This window comes from Callithrix jacchus, chromosome 16, assembly GCF_049354715.1.
Source record: "Callithrix jacchus isolate 240 chromosome 16, calJac240_pri, whole genome shotgun sequence".
NCBI lineage: Eukaryota > Metazoa > Chordata > Mammalia > Primates > Cebidae > Callithrix > Callithrix jacchus.
In genome coordinates, this window is record NC_133517.1 from 79,874,658 (window position 1) to 79,892,821 (window position 18,164).

General features: G+C 34.0%; 1 protein-coding gene and 1 long non-coding RNA gene across 6 annotated transcripts in view; one reads left to right on the plus strand and one right to left on the minus strand.

The window, feature by feature from the left end:
* LOC118148595 (uncharacterized) overlaps positions 1-3,303 on the plus strand; it is a 74,068-nt gene extending 70,765 nt beyond the window's left edge. The window contains exon 4 of one of the 3 annotated variants that reach the window (XR_013528152.1): positions 2,923-3,303. This is a non-coding gene — a long non-coding RNA (uncharacterized LOC118148595). The remainder of the gene's footprint in view (positions 1-2,922) is intronic. The other 2 variants (XR_004735484.3, XR_013528153.1) reach the window with 2 other exon arrangements.
* Positions 156-18,124, minus strand: MED30 (mediator complex subunit 30). 3 transcript variants are annotated; one of them, XM_002759274.7, is made up of 4 exons: positions 17,820-18,124; positions 10,918-11,076; positions 8,605-8,709; positions 156-524 (listed from the first exon to the last, which is right to left on the minus strand). In XM_002759274.7, the coding sequence occupies exons 1-4, from the start codon at positions 17,994-17,996 to the stop codon at positions 429-431; spliced, it is 537 nt and encodes a 178-aa protein (XP_002759320.1). In that variant the 5' UTR covers positions 17,997-18,124; the 3' UTR covers positions 156-428. The 3 variants fall into 3 exon arrangements, with proteins under 3 accessions (XP_002759320.1, XP_035133317.1, XP_078209400.1); XM_035277426.3 differs by having other exon boundaries at positions 10,883-11,076; XM_078353274.1 differs by lacking the exon at positions 10,918-11,076.
* Positions 18,125-18,164: the final 40 nt, after the last annotated feature.

An 18,164-nucleotide genomic window follows, 5' to 3' on the forward strand; every position in this document is an offset into this window, starting at 1 on the left:
GAATTTAAAAACGAGCTAAAATGGTAACATATCTTTAATTTTAATTAATTTGTATATAGATTGACTGTATTTGATAATCTGCAGAAATATTTAAATATTTAATTTTCTTCTAGAAGGGTAACTGATATAGTAAATCCATTGATCAAATTTTAAAATTTATTTTAAAAACTTTATTTTGCCTTTTAAAAAACAATTATTCAATTCATGAAGATGAACCAAAATACAAACCCCATCAAAGTTTATTACAATAATCTTTCATAAAATCAATAGCATTAAAAAAAACAGTTAATGAATATTTTAATGTAAAAATAGGAACTTTAGTTTTAGTGACTAAAATAAAAGCAGATAAATAATCTTCACAGGGAAAAAATACTTGAGGGAAAAAACAACGGTGCAACATGTGTAAAGCAGGAAATTTAAATATCAGCTTAGTTCCTCATTGCCAACATGGCATTTATATCCCAGATGAGATTTCGTAATTGATCCATAATTTGCTTCAGCTGTTGATTCTTCTGTTTGAGTTTCTGTAGAAACAAAAGAATTTATCAAAAATGTTTCAGGAAATATAGACCATGAAGTTAGAAGATTAAAATGTTATTAAGTTAGTACTGTAATGATCCAGACAGAAATTAAGCTAAATATCCCTATAAGGCAGGTAGTCTCAACCCTTTTCTGGCCTTAAATACTCACTGACAGGGATCCTGAATTCTAATCCAGCCTGCAGAGGTCTATGGTTCCAGCCCTGCCCCAGGCCCTGCTTACTCTTCCACTTCTACAATCAATCAATAAGTAAATCATCTAAACATTTATTTGTTATAAAACCTAAGCATACAGGTTTGCTAAGGGGCAGTATAACCTAACGGTCAAGAACCCATACTCTAGAGCCAGATCTTTGGACGTTCAAATCCTTCATAATGATTTTTTTTCCCCAAGCTGGAGTGCAGTGGTGCAATCTCAGCTCACCGAAACCTCAGTCTCCCGGGTTCAAGCAATTCTCCTGCCTCAGCCTTCCAAGTAGCTGGAATTAGAGGCACCCGCCACCACACCCGGGTATTCTGTTGTTGTTTTTAGTAGAGAAGGGGTGTTGCCACGTTGGGCAGGCTGGTCTCCTGATTTCAAGTGATCCGTGCGTCTCAGCATCCCAAGTAATTACAGGCATAAGCCACCACACCAGGCCAGATCCTTCACTATGAAACTTATGACAATGACCTAATTATTTACCCTCCTGTACTTCTATTTTCACATCAGAGAAATGGACATAATAATTGAACCTACCTCATAAGAGTTATGAGGATTAAATGATCGGATGCATGTCGAGTATTAGAACTGTACCCGACACATAAGTAAACATTCAACAAATGTTACTCAAAGGCACAGAATGTAAACTGTTGATACAGAAAATAAAATAAAAATACAATGCCTCAGGCAATCGGTCTTTCAAAAGTGTGGCAGAAATCACTGTCTGCCTGGAGCATGAATTGCAGTCTCCTTCTAATTCTAAAAACTGAAGACAAAATTACACAGCACCCGATGCAATCTCCTCTACTAAGATTTGCTGAATGCCTGAAATGCACACGGCATGTGTCTCTGTATCTCTACACTTGGATTCTACCAGACTAAGATTTGTGAACTTCTTTGTAAGCATTCTTTCTGCAAATTCTATGTGGTAAATGTCCTCTTACATAAGACAAGATAAAAATAGAGAACTTCTGGTGAGAGTGATTACTGGTTATAATAATAATCATTATTATTATTCAGTAACCCCTTGGAAACATTACATTTGGAAACAATATATTTAATTAGATAATTTAAAGATACTAAATATTTTTTATTATACTTTAAGTTCTGGGATACATGTGCAGAACGTGCAGGTTTGTTACATAGGTATATACATGCCATGGTGGTTTGCTGCACCCATCAACCTGTCATTTACATTAGGTATTTCTCCTAATGCTATCCTTCTCCTAGTCCCCCACCCTCCGACATGCCCCGGTGTGTGAAGTTCCCCTCCCTGAGTCCATGTGTTCTCATTGTTCAACTCCCAGTTAAGTGTGAGAACATGCAGTGTTTGGTTTTCTGTTCTGTGTTAGTTTGCTGAGAATGATGGTTTCCAGCTTCATCTATGTCCCTGCAAAGGACATGATCTCATCATTTTTTATGGCTGCATAGTATTCCATGGTGTATATGTGCCACGTTTTCTTTATCTAGTCTACAACTGACAGGCATTTGGGTTGGTTCCAAGTCTTTGCTATTGTGAACAGCTGCAATAAACATGTGTGTACATGTGTCTTTATAGTAGAATGATTTATAATCCTTTGTATATACCCAGTAATGGAATGGCTGGGTCAAATGGTATTTCTGTTTCTAGATCCTTGAAGAATAAAATACTATATTAAACTACTTCCAGATAATTTAGGGTATGTTCATTTAAAAGAGGCCTAAAAACCTTAATTTTGATTTCATAAAAAAAGCAAACTAAAATGAAGTAAGTTGCTTGTATTGCTTCTGTTCAGAGTTAGGGAAGTAACAAGCAGTAGGTAGCTAAAAGGAAAGACCAAGAAATTCTTATTGGAAAATAGAAAATCAATTTACAGAGACTTTAAAAATCTTTCATAACTAACTAAATTTAACTCACATTTGAAAAGAGAACCTGCACAATGCAGTCAGAGAAAAACATGCCTTATACAGTACACACGGCTTGACTCTAAAGCTCACTTTAAGTCTTCGGGAAGCAGAAACTTGGCATTTTTAGTTACTCAGTCTCCCTGTACAAGTTTTCAGATGACCCATCTCTATATTCTGTCATTATGAGTATGTGATAGTCTGCTATTTAAGTGGTTGTAAATATTATCTAACAAAATTGATTCAAATTACTGGGAAAGATGAGGAATAACCAAGCCTATTAACTCTTTTTCATCATAGAGACTAAGAAACCTACACTTCTGCCAGCAATCAAGAGTAGCAGCAAAACAGAGGAATATAACAGTGCTATACTGGGAGGATGGCAATCTCAGTCTCAGTTCCAACTTTGCTTCTAACTTGGCATTTGATCTTAGACAAATTCCTTCTCTTCAGGTTTTCTCGTTTATGTAACTGGATTACAAAATGTAAGGTCTCTGCCAGTTATACTTTCTGCATACCCATACATAAGATGACAATTAGTCATCTGGGTGGTTATAAACAGACATTACAATCAATATCAACTCAGGGCTTGCAGATGGCTCTCGCAATGGTTCCACCATTGAAATAAACACATAACCTACCAATAAGACTACTTTCAAGAATTCTCATTTGGAAATGTACATTCTGGTACTCTTTTTAAGCCTCATAATTGTTTTCTAGAAAAGAACTAAAATGTGTAGGGTATTTTCAAGATGTTATTCAACTCTAGGGAAAAGAAAATTTTTAAATAATTAATATATTATAAGGTTCTTGGGATAGCATTTGTCAAAGATGCCACAAAGTTTTAAATTAAAAAAATTAGCATACAAATAAAATATCCAAAGTCAAAACATGTCACAAAATGATCAATAGCAAAGCTGACATTTATGCTTATTAGAGGCTAAACTGTAAATAAATTTTCATGACATGATATAGGATTTAATATATACAGTCTTGCCACTGATTGATTTTAACAGAGGTTGACAGCTGCTATTTTCAAAATCCATCAGCTGTGCTCAATTTCTTACATTAACAGGTGAATGCGTAAGTAGATACTTAAAAAAAGTTTATGCTAACTTATACCATGTAATTTAATATTCACACAAAAGCTGTGACAGTTGACAAAAACTGCTTTACTTTCTAAATGCATGGACTCAACTATGTCAACCTTGTAAATACTACCTACTATCTTTTTCAATTTCATTTTACCAACAAGGAAACAGCCTTAAGCAAAATAAAACTCATTTTGATGTCCCTAAAGCAAGCTTGTCCAACCATGGCCTGCAGGCAGCCGCATGTAGCCCAGGTTGGCTTTGAGTGCGGCCCAATACAAATTCAACTTTCTTAAAACATTCTAAAATGCTTTTTTTGCGATTTTTTTTTTTTTGGTTTATCAGCTATCATTAGTGTTAGTATAGTTTATGTGTGGCCCAAGACAATTCTTTTTCCAATGTGGTTTAGGGAAGCCAAAAGATTGAACACCCCTGCACCTAAAGCATATAGTCACAAACAAGTATCCACCCTTTACTTGGGTTAATCAGGCTTAAGGATTCCAGGATAAATGAAGAGAAAATAAAAAGTATTTAGATAAACCACAAATTTAACTATTAAAACCAGCCATTTTGTCTTATGATGATTTATAACAAATACTGACTACAAATCATGTGCCTTAAAGTTTCATGGCACCAGGATAGGTATTGGTGATATTTGCGTTGTTAGAAACCAGACAGACCATAAGGACTAAACAGTAAACACACCATCAATATGCTCTTCTGCACAATTTCAAGGATGCAATGATATGATAATATTCTGAAAATGACTAAGTGAGGGTCAACTGAGGGGTATATAGGTCTACTTATTTTATGTAGCTTATTTAGAATAAAAAGACAATATGTATTGTAATAAAATTCTGAATATTTTAAGTTGAATGCAAATAATAAAATTTTATTACAGATTGCACAGATCCATAAAGCAACTTAGTTATTTAATACAACCAAATGCCAGTGTATTAAAAATATGGCACAATACTTTTGTTTCTGTAAATATTCATCAAAACATGAAATGGATACATGAAACAGGTGCTGCTTTGTTTCCACTGGAGAGTCTTAAGGTCTCCAAGAAGAAACTTGTCCACTCTTGTGAAATGAGTATGATAGCATACAACACATCCAGCTGGTTCATGGAAGAAATTACGGTACTGAAGACAATGCCTGGCAGAGAGCAGGCATACCAATATTTAAATATTTTCATGTTTGAAGAAAAAATAACAAAAGCCAAATCAAAAAACTTCTCCCAAAACCAACAAGAATGGAAAAAACAAGACAAGCAAACAAAAATTCTTGGCGATCATTTCAAAACTTTTTTATTTAAATAACTCTTCTTAGTATAAAAAAAGATTTAATAATGGCCATTAAAAACTACACACTTCTACACTCCCTGCCATAATATGTAAGAAGTATTTTCAATGTTTTAGTGTTACTAGCTAAGATCCTATGAAATTTAAAACTTTCATCTACTAACTGTATGAACTGAAAAAAAAAGCAAATCTTTCCTTTAAGGAAAAGTCTGTCAAACCCTATACTAGATTATGGAATGCCTTCAAATTTCTGAGAAAACATAAATTACAACATAGAATTTTATAACCAGCCAAACTATCAACTGGACAGATATGAGAGGGCTCAAAATTTAAGTGTCTGCATTCTTTCTAAAGAAGTCACTGATGTATGCACATTACCAACAAGGAAGAAAACCATGAAACAGGAAGACATGAGCTGAAGAAATGTGAAACCAACAGAAAAGGTGAGGAAAGCCCCAGAGCTAAAAAGCAGGCTCAGCCAGCATTCCATACAGACCTAAAAGACAATAGAAAACTTGAGAGGGTGGGATGAGAACCATGAAACTGTCTGATAATTTTCAATCTGTGGAAAATTGGAAAATAGTATTGAGATGCTATCATAGATGCATGAAAAAACTAACTAAAATTTTAGAAATTAAAGAGGTAAGAATTAACTCCAGAAAAACAAAAAATTATTCACCAAGGAAATGTAACCCTAGTATTGTTTATGGTTTAGCAATAAACAATACTTATACTGCCATAATTATATGGCACGGATTATGTACTCAACCACAATTATGATATAGCTGCACTGAAAGGTTTGAGGGAAACAATTACATAGGTGGGTCCTGGAGAGAGAGGTGACAGAGAGCTAAATCCTCACGTGAAGAAATAAGTTCTTTTATAATTCTTACCTCTTTAATTTTCTAAAATTTGTTAGTTTTTATGCATCTGTGACAGCATCTCAGTACTATTTTCCAATTTTTCACAGAGTCAAAATCATCAGACAGTTTCATGGTTCTCACCCTACTCTCCCAAGTGTTCTAGTGTCTTGTAGGTCTGGATGGAATGCTGGTGGGCCTGCCTATCCTTGTATCAACTATATCCTTTATCTAAAATCCACAAAACTCTATGTCAGTAGCTAATAAGACTTTTTTTGGTTTCATGCTGCCAAAGAATTACCATATTTTGATTATAAAAGAGAACTTTTAAATGTCAAAGACACATTATTTCTAAGTTATCAAATTGGGAAAAAAGAGGAACTTAATGAAAATTGAAGTGAAATGTAAATTTAGAAAAAGTATCTTTCTGAATTTATACAGCTTTATTTTTTACAAAATACTGTAAAAGCCTCTATAATACAGAACAAACTATATTTATATTAGTTACACATGTGGTACTCTGAAACCGAAGTTATTATTACCATGGTGTTTTATTTATATATATATTTCAATTGTACTTTATAAAAAATCCTTCTCAGAGAAAAATAAGCAGAACACATTTATTGAGGTAATACATATTTTATCAACAGAAACATATAACACGTGTTATATGTTTATAGTTAATAAGTGAATGTCTCATATATCTAGACTACCAAACACCAGTTATTTTTCAGTATCTAAAAGTTCCCAATCCCTCCTCATCCTCTACCAATTTCCTACTGTGAGTTCTTTATTATGATTGTCATTTATTACAATCAGATTTTTTGGAAATAGTCTTCTAAATCTGTATTTCACCTTTTTAAGAAGTTACAAAATTTTATTTTATAAAATCTATCCATCTTTTCCTTTCTCCTGAGTTTTAAAATACTTAAAAAATTATTCAATATTTTGTTTTACAGGTCTTACTTTCAACTCTGAAACTCATTTTGATATATGGTGTTATGTAAAAGCTAGCTTAATTTCGCCCCCAAAGTTTCTATTTCTAAAGACTAATTTTCCAAACAAGCCCTCTTCTGTCATATTAAATTCTCATGTACAATAAGAAGCCTGTTTTTCTGGCTAGATTATTTTACGAATCTGCCTATTCTTATGCCAGTATTACACACTTAATTACTGTTTTTATAATATGCTTATTTAATTTTTGAAGCTAAAAATTCTGCTTTATTACTCATATTTATCAACATTTTCTTTGATATTTTTATATACTTTCAAGAAAAAAGAAATCCCATATGGATTTTATTTGGATTTGTTTGATTGGTATTGCACTAAAATCATATTATTTTTACACCCTTTCAAGAAAATGTTTTTAGGATTTGGATTGTTACTGTATTAAAACTGTGAAATAATCAAGATGGTATTTTTATAATATTTATTACTCATTCAATAACTTTATATAATCTTCTAATCATTCAAAGCTTCCTTTATGTACCTTAATAAGTTTATTCACACATATAATTGACATAATTCCTATCTACTTAATATTAATTGTTACAAGAGTGAATAGAATCCTATAATCTAATAGGTTTACACCATTATTAGAGCATGGTATCAATCTTGTCTTAGACCCTTTTACTAGTTGTTCATTAATTGAGTTTCTTTGATCATTCTAACGAGCTTGTACTTAATAACTTCTGTTTCCCAACTGTTATTTGTTTACTGTCTTTTTGTACTGACTATAACTTCTAAAATAACATTAAATGTAGTGGTGTAAAGCATCTTATTTCATGCCTGTTTTTAATAGGAATACTTCTATATTTTACCTTATGAAAAATGTTGGCTATTTATCTAAAAGAAAAAGTTAAAAAACAAAACAAAACACTGTCTTGCTAGTTTTAAGTGTCCTTTGAATCAGCAATAGTATTGAATTCTAGCAGATGTCTTTTAGACATGTGAGAAAATCTTTTTCCAAGGTAGTCTACTAACATCATATATTATACATACAAATTGAACTATAAAATCTTCATATACCTCAGAAGAACCTCTTTGGCTGTAATGAATTATTAATACACTGATGAGTTATATTAATTAGAATTAAGAATTTCAGGAAGGGACAATCTAGATTTGTCAGTGAAAGAGTGAAGCTGATAGTTTTATTCACTGTGCTATTTCTGGTAGGTTTTGCTAAGCTGGGGCCACATTTCCACCACAGAATGAACTGACACCTTTTCCTATTTCTCTCTGTTTCATGAGAACTATTTGAATATTATCTTCCAAACTTTTGAAAGTATTGAGTGATAAATACATTCCAGTTAGAAGCTTTTTGTGGGACTGAAATAGAATAATGCTGGGATAATTCTCTAAATTTCTTATTCAGGTGTTGAGACATTCACATTTCATATCTGTAAATTTTTATCATTTGCTGCTCCAAATATGCTATCAGAAAGCTAGAATTCTGTCCAGAAAAGAAAAAAGTAAATGGATTGTGACTAAGTGTCTAAAGAGCTCTCCTATGAGCTTCATCGAATGAATTTTGCAATTTCTCTTCTGACTATTCAGACAGTATTTCTGCTTACCTTTTAGTTCTTGGCTGTATTCTAAATAGGTTAAGTTTGCCACAGAAAAAAACTTGATGTAATTTGATAATTCAAATTATGTTTTGGAGTTACATCAGACTCCCTAGCAATTTTTATCAATAACTCTAAAACATCAAATGTAAAAACCACTCACCTTATTTACTTCAGCAATTTCTCGCCTCTCCTCACTGGCAAAACGAGGTGGGCCAGCCCGATCATCATTCTTTGAGCCATCTTCTTCCACATATGGAATAAGTTGCTGGGAGTGATCAACAAAAATTAAAAGTCAAAAATATAATTCAAGTTTTCTAATTACTGGTATAGAGAATATATCAGATTAAGGATAATTTTTATATTTCATTTGTATAAAAATAAATTTCAATTCAGGTGATGGCCTGAAGAGCTTTAGTAGGTTACCATTTCAATGCATTCTACACATTACCCTTTCAGGTTTCTTTAGCAAAATAGCCTTTATAACATTGGTTGTCATGGACAGTTAAACAATACTTCCAGCAGGAAGATGGGAGAAGTAACAAAAGATAAAATAATAGGAAAATTTAAAAAATACCCTACTCATTCAATCAGCAAATATTTAATCATGAGGCACTACAAAAGTAATGCCAAACAAGATGTGATCCCTGCCCTTAGAAATTTGTAGTTTACTGAGTTTGATAAAACAGGCTTTCCTTCATCTGTAATAAAAAGAAAAGAACTTCATGGATCTGTGTTACATAAATGTCATTAACTTGCAATCTAAAACTTTAAAGTCTATGTAAACTTGTAGATGTTTAAAGTTTTTCTGGTTGCAAGAACTTTTTCTTTGTAGGAGAAACAAATTAATATAGCAATGAAACTTCTAGCAGAATCATAATTAAGTATGCATGGTTACTGATGGAATTTACTTGATGAAGCCCCTCACAGGTGTGACAGACTTCAGGAATCACCTAGCCTCTACCATCGTGTATGACCAATGCAGGAATAGGCCAAAGGTAAATGATTGGTAGAACTAGGATTCACCTGATAAAACTTGGAACATAAATCAACTAGCCTATGTCTACATTCTCCTTTTCTTTCTTTCTTTCTTTCTTTTTTTTTTGAGATGGAGTTTTGCTCTTGTTGTCCAGACTGTGGCATGATCTTGGCTCACCACAACATCCGCCTTCCAGGTTCAACCAATTCTCTTGCCCTAGCCTACCGAGTAGCTGGGATTACAAGCATGCGCCACCAAACCCAGCTAATTTCTGTATTTTTAGTTTCACCATGTTGGCCAGGCTGGTCTGGAACTCCTGACCTCATGATCCACCCTCCTCGGTCTCCCAAAGTGCTGGAATTATAAGCGTGAGCCACCACGCCCAGCTGCATTCTCCTTTTCTTTGTTTCCTCTCTCCTAATGCAGAGCTGTCCTTCGTCCTACAGAGGATTAGTCACTGTCCCAGTGCCCAGATGACTCTGCTTTCCTGTCTTCATTATTTATACACCTTTCTCCCAACCTCTCCCTACAGCTTTCTTCCTTTATTATCCAAACATGTTCCTGTCTCTTCTATTTGAGGGGAAGCCTCCCTTCCTCCTGCAAACCTTTGATTCCATCTCTCCTTCCACCTACTGCTTTCCTCTCTTATTTTTATCAAAGCTTCTTGAAAGACTGATATTCTCTTGTCGGCTTCAGCTTCTTATGTCCTGTTTAATCTTCACCCAACTGCAATCAGACTTCGTGCTGCTACCCATTTCACTGAAGCTCTACTCAAATACACCAACAATTTTCATCTAGCAAAAAGTACTGGACAGTTTTCATTCCTTATTTTCCTTGACTCTTCTGCAGCATTTGACAATGTAGGCCACATTCCTCATCTTTCTCCCACATCTCTGACCCCTTCTTTTTAGGCATTTTTGCAGTTTAATTTTTCTCTGGTCATCTCTTACCAGCTTCCTTTGGTGGCAGAGAGATAATCTGTCAACAGGAAAGGGTCACTTAATAGAAATACATACCTAATTAAACAAATATGACCCAAGATTAAATTTAGAGAATATATTTTTAAAATATAGTGATTCCACTGGGCTAAATATAAATTCTAAATTAATAACAATAAAAATATTTTATCTGTAAAGTACTTCATGAAAACCACCTTCAAGTATATGATACTATTAAAATTCCTACTAAAAATATCACTGACTTAATTCAAAGGAGACATTGACAGCAAGAAAAATTGCCAGAGAAAACCATTTCTTCCTAACAACAACAAAAATCACTGTAAGTCTGTCAAAGTCTACAAGAAATTGTTAATGTAAAAATATAGTAGCATTTTATGCATATATATCACATTTTCATCTTCTCCGGTCAAAAAGTAAAACGAATAAAATTCAAAACCTGGAAATATTGCTAAAATAAGAGAGAGAGGAAAAAGAATAACAACTGTCTTGACACTAGTTCACACCTTATATTCATCCTCCCTCTATCATGAAAAATCACCTCTACTGGAATGGGATCCATCCCTCCACAGTTTTCATTGCACTTGTCATATACCAATCTCAGCTTCCTGAAGAGAACTGAAAGTTGGCGAAGATTATCTTGTAGCTTCGTTAACCGGTCTTGATACGTTCCAGTGTGGTAAGTGACACCATTTGGCAGCTTATCAGGCAAAACAATGAATAAAAATATAGAATAATGGAAAAAAAAAATAAAAGATTTTCTATAAGTAAAGCCAACAAACAAACAATTTTTAGGCAATGCATAGATGTAAGCTGTCCCCCCAACTGATCAAGTTCAATTTTAAGAATTTAAGACTAATACATGCCCATTTATTAACAACTTGGCATACTGTTTCACTGCTATAAAATAGACCTAGAAAAACCCTGTGATAAACCCTCTGAATTGAAGTACTTTTTCCCCTTTAATTTTTGAAGTGTAACTTTAAAAAGGATGTACAATTTTAATATTACTTCTATATAAATGCAGCATGCTGCTGACCTCAACCAAAAAGTTAAAAACAAAGTACAGTTTTAAATAAAAGTGAATCTTGTGATATTTTAGCAGAAAAACATGAAGAATATACTGCCGGTATTACAAAAATCTTCTCAAAATACCTTAACTCTATTCAGGAATTTTATCGAAAGAGCCAAAAGTATATACTGAAACAATGATAAAATGACAGGTAAACAAAAATCGACTACTGTTTATTTAGAATGTATAACTAAATATGTACTTGTGCATTGCTGAAACTCATGAACAAAACTTTTCTCTGTACAGGTATACAATATTTTACTCCCACAATTTAATCTGTGGCATCACCCTAATACTTGAATCAATAATATTTATACAGTACCTTGTTTGCTAGTATGTAGGTGTTTTTATTTGTAGGAATTCACGTGTATACCTATTTGGGAATTTAAATCAGGTAATTTAAAAACCAAAGCACTATCTACTATCTAATAGCTAGACGATCAGTCCAGTCTTTCTAAGCTTCAGTTTGCATTTTTTTTTCTTTTTTAAACACATGAGGTAGGAATGCCAAAGAGCAAACAAACAAAAGCATAATACAATGTTTGGAGAGAAAGGAAAGAGGACATATGATTAAAATCATAAACATGAAAAAAGACTGGAAAGGCCTATACATAGTTGATAAAAGAGGTGTAAGATAAGTCGGCTTGAATAATTTAATTTCTTCTTTTCTCACATTTCTAAATTTTCTGTAATGTTATGGTTTATGAGTTAAGGAGATGGATCGCCTGAAATTATTTGAAGTGAGATAGGATTTTCAGAAAATTTCAAACATTAAAACACTCAACAATGCCTCAAAGAAATGTGATAAAATACCAAAGGCTGAACTAGTCAAAACATTTTAAAGGAGAAAGGCATTAAGGGTTCATTTCTCAGTACAATGTAAGATTTCTCCTCATGAACTCTCAATTTATGAAATTCCAGACACTAACTAGAAATTCAGAAAAAGTTTAGGTAGATCCCTACTTTCTTGTTTAGGTGACAAAAAAGAGCGTGATGATTATATCTTACCTAGAACAGCACTCTGTACCTTTATTATTGCATTTATGAGGTTTAATACTTTGCCATATTTTCTACTTAGTAAATACTGAAACTTAGGTTTATATCATCATGTTTAGCATAGTGCACAAACACAGAAGGCTTTAAAGTACAGTCTGAATTATTTTACCCAAAATCTATACTGAAACCTTATTAAGAAGTGTGTATTATGTAAAAGAACTCTTGATAAATACTGTCATAAAGAAGACAAAAATCCTTTTGAAATGCAAAGAATCACGCTTCCCAAATTTGCTGACTTAGAAACATATCAGATTTTAAATCTAATATCCAAACTTACATATTTAACTTATTAAATCATTTAAAAAAATACCACACACCTTTAATGTGTCAGCACTGTTCTAGAAGCTGGGATAGTGCAGTAAACATGAGAGAGATGGATCTCATACTATAGAGTATACAAGGTAAAAATGCCTAAGATCCCTTGGTATATACTGTGGTGTAGCTGTTCAGCTGAAAAACTCATCAATAACCATCTCACTCATGAGTATGGATGAAAACCCATAAATATATGATCAGATCCATAGCTCCTAAGAAGGCATTAAATGATATTCAACATTTATTTAAAAAATCAATATAAAACTCAATAAAAATCCTCAATGTGATAACATACATTTATTTCAGTTAAAAAGTCAGCACCATGATTAATGTGGAATCATTAGAAGCATTCTCACTAAGGTCAGAAACAGAAAAGGATGTCTACTAAGACCACTAATTCTACAAGTGAACACTGTTCAGGAAGCATTAGCCAATGCAATTAGAGAAGAAAAAGAGAGGAAAAAAAAATGTTGAAACATTAAAAAGAAAGCATCATAATCTATTTACAAATAATATGATAAAGTGATACTAAAAATAAAAGAATTCAATAAGGAGGTAGGTCCAAAGAGAAAGCAATAGCTCTGCTTTCATCTGTAAAACCAACAAAAACATGGGAAACAAATTAAGACCCCATTTACAATAGCAACAGAAAAGATAAAATACCTATAACAAAACTTTTAAAATCTCAAGATAAAAATAAAAACTTAAAATACTTTATAGAGAAACAGAAAAAGAATACTCCTGTTCTTGGTTAGTCAGAGTCAACATCATAACGATGGCAAGTCTTTCTAGGCTGAATGAACCTAATAAAAATGCTAATCGTTCTTTCTTAGAACATGCTGATTCTAAAATATATGTAGAAAAATAAGCAAGAATAGCCAGGGAAATTCTGAAAAATAAGTGTAAACACATTATCGAGCCTGACAAATTATAAGAATGTTTTGCATTAATACATAAAAGATAGGCAGCTACGTGGAATAGAACATCCAGAAACAAATTCACTTATGTAAAAACTACCTCAAATCACTGGAAGAAGCAAATGAATTATTCAGTGAACCTTTTGAAAAAGTTAAGGCTAGGCCCAGATCTCACACTTTATAGGATAAATTCCATAAGGATCACAGTTTTAAATGTAAAGACTGAAAATTTTAAAATTAAACAATTCTTCCTGATTTGAGTGGGGAAGACCTTCCTAACTAGGCATAAATCCTAGAAGTCCTAAAAGACTAATAAATTCAACTACTTAATAAAAAAAGCATGGCAAAACTACCACTAGCAGAGCCAACAGGTAAAAGACTGGGAAAAAGAATAAGCACAAGTTAATCACACAGAGCAGGTTTCTCTAATATGTAAATAGCTAAATCCTACAATTATGGTAGGTGAAAAGATGAGAAAAAGGACAGAAAAATGGGTAAATGATATAAATAAGTATTTAGCAGAAAAAAATATACAAATGATTCATAAATATTTTAAGGGATGTTCAAACTCAGTCAAACTAGGAGAAATGTAAAGTAGAATTTTCACCTAACAAGTGATCAAGGATCCAAAAAGATATAACTCACTGTGCTGGCCTTAGGCCGTAGCATAAACTAGTATTATCTCTGTGGAGGACAATTCATCAAAATCTATTTAGTTACAAAAGCACATAGCTGTTTTTAAAAACGTATCCTACAGGTACAGTACATATTTGTGTAGGAGGTTATTTGCTGCAGCTTAACAGGAAGAGGTGAAAAACAGCCAAATGCCCTCACTAGAGCACTGGTTTAATAAATTACAGTATTTCCATGCAGTGTAAACTACACACTGTAAAAAGGAAAAGGCAGTATGAATAAATTCCAAAATATGTCAACTGAAAAAAGCAAGGTACAAAATGGTGTATATAATATACTATTATCTGTGCAAAAAGGGGGAAATGAAACAATATACATAAACATTTGCTGAATATGTGGAGAATATCTGGAAGGATACACAAAAATAGTAAGAATCACTAATAATGACTGCCTGGGGAGAGGGGTTATGTACCTAGAATAACAGATAGGAATGGGAGGGAAAATGTTCACTGTACTGTCCTTTTTTATTCCTGAATTCTGAATGTACTATGTATTTTAAGAAAAATAAAAGATTTAAAGAATAATAAACAGAACCAGAGCAATGGAATCTTTCACAAGGACCCTTAATCTGAGATTCAGGGATTCTTGGGGAGTGTCCCTAAATCTCCCTTTAACCCTTGACATTTTCAAAATGCATATGTATGTTTATTTTTCTAAGAGAGTTCACAGTTTTCATCAGACTCTCAAGTGGCTAACTGACATCTAGTGTATACAAGGAACCACTTCTTTAAAACAAATGCTTAGAAACAATCTTAGCAATTTGTATTCACAGCACTTTACTCTCATAGATCAACAATACAGATAATTACTTTAAAATGTGAATACTTAAAATGTATTAATAAATAACTAGGTTATACATAATTAAGAACATCTGTTTCTATCACCTCTTCTAGTTTTTTTTTTTTTTTTTTGGAAACGAAGGAACCCATTGTTACCTTTTCAGCCAATTATGATAGGCTTCAAAGGGTCTTAGATGAGTCAGACCAAAGATTTCACAAAATGAAAAGCACACATTTATTATTATAGTCCCTTAAAAGTTGGCTTGAATGTAGTAATCTAGTTATTGATAAAATACTTTTTTTTAAAAAAAAGTTTAGTTTTTTCTGCATAGAACATTGTCCTGTATTGTATCTTTTAATAATGCAGATTGACAGCAAGTTAGTATTAAAAAGAGGTTAGTAGGAAGAGCTATTCATCCTGTGTGATGTTGGGTAATTTATTTTTTCTCTCTTTAAGCCTCAGTTTCCTTCACTGTAAAACAGGGATAAAAATGCTTCTTAAAACTGCTCCTATAACAGTGTACCTGACCAAGGAAAGTACTTGGTAAGTGTTATTATTCAGTGCTTTGCATATAACAGGACAAAAAATGTTAAAAATATATTAATTTCTGAGACATCATTTTATCCACACCTTATTCACTCTAGATGACTCTATTCATTTTTTAAATTATGGCCAAAGAATGTCATAATTTCTCCTGGATCCCCTTTGTATTATATTTCACATAGTCTTGAAAATTTCCACAAAACTGAATTATTCTTATAATCAGGAGGAAAAGAAAAACTCAACCACTTAAAAAAAAAAAAAAGGAATTAAATACTTTTTAGGACATCCATAGAAATAAGAGCTATAAGATTTTGAAAACTTTCAATTTACCCTACCACTTACTCGGTTTGGGGAAGTCACTTTACTTCTCTGAAGTACAGAATCTTCACCTGTAAAACCAGAATAATATCTACTACACTTCTCTGAAGTACAGAATCTTCACCTGTAAAACCAGAATAATATCTACTACATGTAGTGGGTAACGTAAGCAATCATTAAAAATGGTTTGGCAAAATGGTGCTGGAACAGCTGGATATCCAAATGCAAAACAGTGAACCTGGATCTGTATCTGCCATTACACAAAGACACAGACACAGACACAGACACACACACACAGTTGGATATCCAAATGCAAAACAATGAACCTGGATCTGTATCTGCCACTACACACACACACTCTCTCCCTCCCTCTCTCCCTCTCTCTCCCTCTCCCTCCCTCTCTCTCTCTCTCTCTCTCTCTCTCTCTCTCAAACTCACAAAACTTAATACAAAACTCACAAAACTAAATACAAAACCTAATACTACAAAACTTCTAGAAGTAATTAGAAATCCTTTGTCACCCTGGGTTAGTCAAAGATTTCTTAGGTATGACACCAAAAGCAAAATCTATAAAAGAACAAATCAGTAAGCTGGATTCCATCAAAATTAAAAATGTTTGTTCATCAAAAGATAATATGAAGAGAATAAAAAGACAAGACAGATTGGGAGAATTATTTGGAAAGCATCAAGACATAACAGGTGTTGATAAGGACGAGGAGAAACTAGAACCCTCAAACAGCAATGTTTACATTCCCACTAGCAATAATTGGAAAGCAAAATGGCTCAGGCCACTTTGGAAACTTTTCTTAAAGTATTAAACAGACATCTACTCCATGATCCAGCAATTCCACTCCTGAATATCTCTCTGTCCAAGAGAAATGAGAGACATGCTCACACAAAAATGTGTCAGCAAAATAATGTCAGCAGCATTATTTATAATAGCCAAAAAGTGGAAACAACCCAAATGTTCATCAATAGCAAAGGTACGCAAGTGGTGAGATACCGATACAATGGAACATTACTCAGCAATAAAAAGGAATTATTGATGCATGCTTAGTTAAGGTTCCCAGACAAAGAAAGCCCACGGACTGTAGACTCCATTTATTTAAAACTCTAGCAAATGCAAATTAATTTATGATTACAGAAAGCAGATCAGTGTTTGCTTCGCAATGGAAGATGGGAAGCAAAGATGTCATAGGTGTATGAGGAAACTTTCTGGGGTGATGTGTATGTTCACTATCTTGATTGTGGTGATAATTTCACAAGTATACACAGTAAAGCACACATATTTGTCAAAACTTTAGGTGAGTGTAGTTTACTTGTATATTAACTATGCCAAAAACAGGGTGGACTGTTTTTTAAAAAAGAATGTAAATTCTTCAATTCCTTGGACCTCCCCAGAAGAAATGCTAGAAAAACAACAACAACATTTAAAGCAACCTAAGGAGGGAAGTGGAGTCCGACCCATCTCTGCCATGAAAGCTGCAAGGGTTTACATGGTAACTAAAGAGCTTGATCGAATCTAAAAAATTTGGCTTCAATTCTCCAGAAATCTGGTCTGGAAAACACCACCTCTACTGCTCCGACTTTTGGGGACACTCTTGAGTGTGAACGGGGGCGACCCTACATCTTAGGTTTGCCCAGGGCAGCCCCGTGGACGTCCACGGGCCCCACGTAACGAGGAAACCAGCGCCCTTTTCCCTCCCAGCATCATCCCGCTGGCCCCGCGCGCCCGCGTTCCCTTCCTACCTGCATATTCCTGAGGAGCTGGAAGATCTCCATGGTGCGGTACACAATGTCCTGCACCGTCTCCTGCCCGATGCGGCACAGTGACGCCGTGTTCACCTCCCGGGCGGCCTGCTGAGCCTGGGGCCCAGCGAAGGGCCCGGGCGCCATCCCTGACGCGGCCAACGGAGGGGTGGACATGGCGCGCCTGCAGCCTCACGCCGGGTGAAGCCAGAGTCCCCCAGAATTGGGCTGCTGCGAGGCCTCAGCGTTGGAACCAACTTGAGAGACCCACGCGGCCCTATTTCAAAACAGCGGCCGCGACTTCCGCCCACTGTGACGTAACACGTCCGAAAACGCCACGGAAAC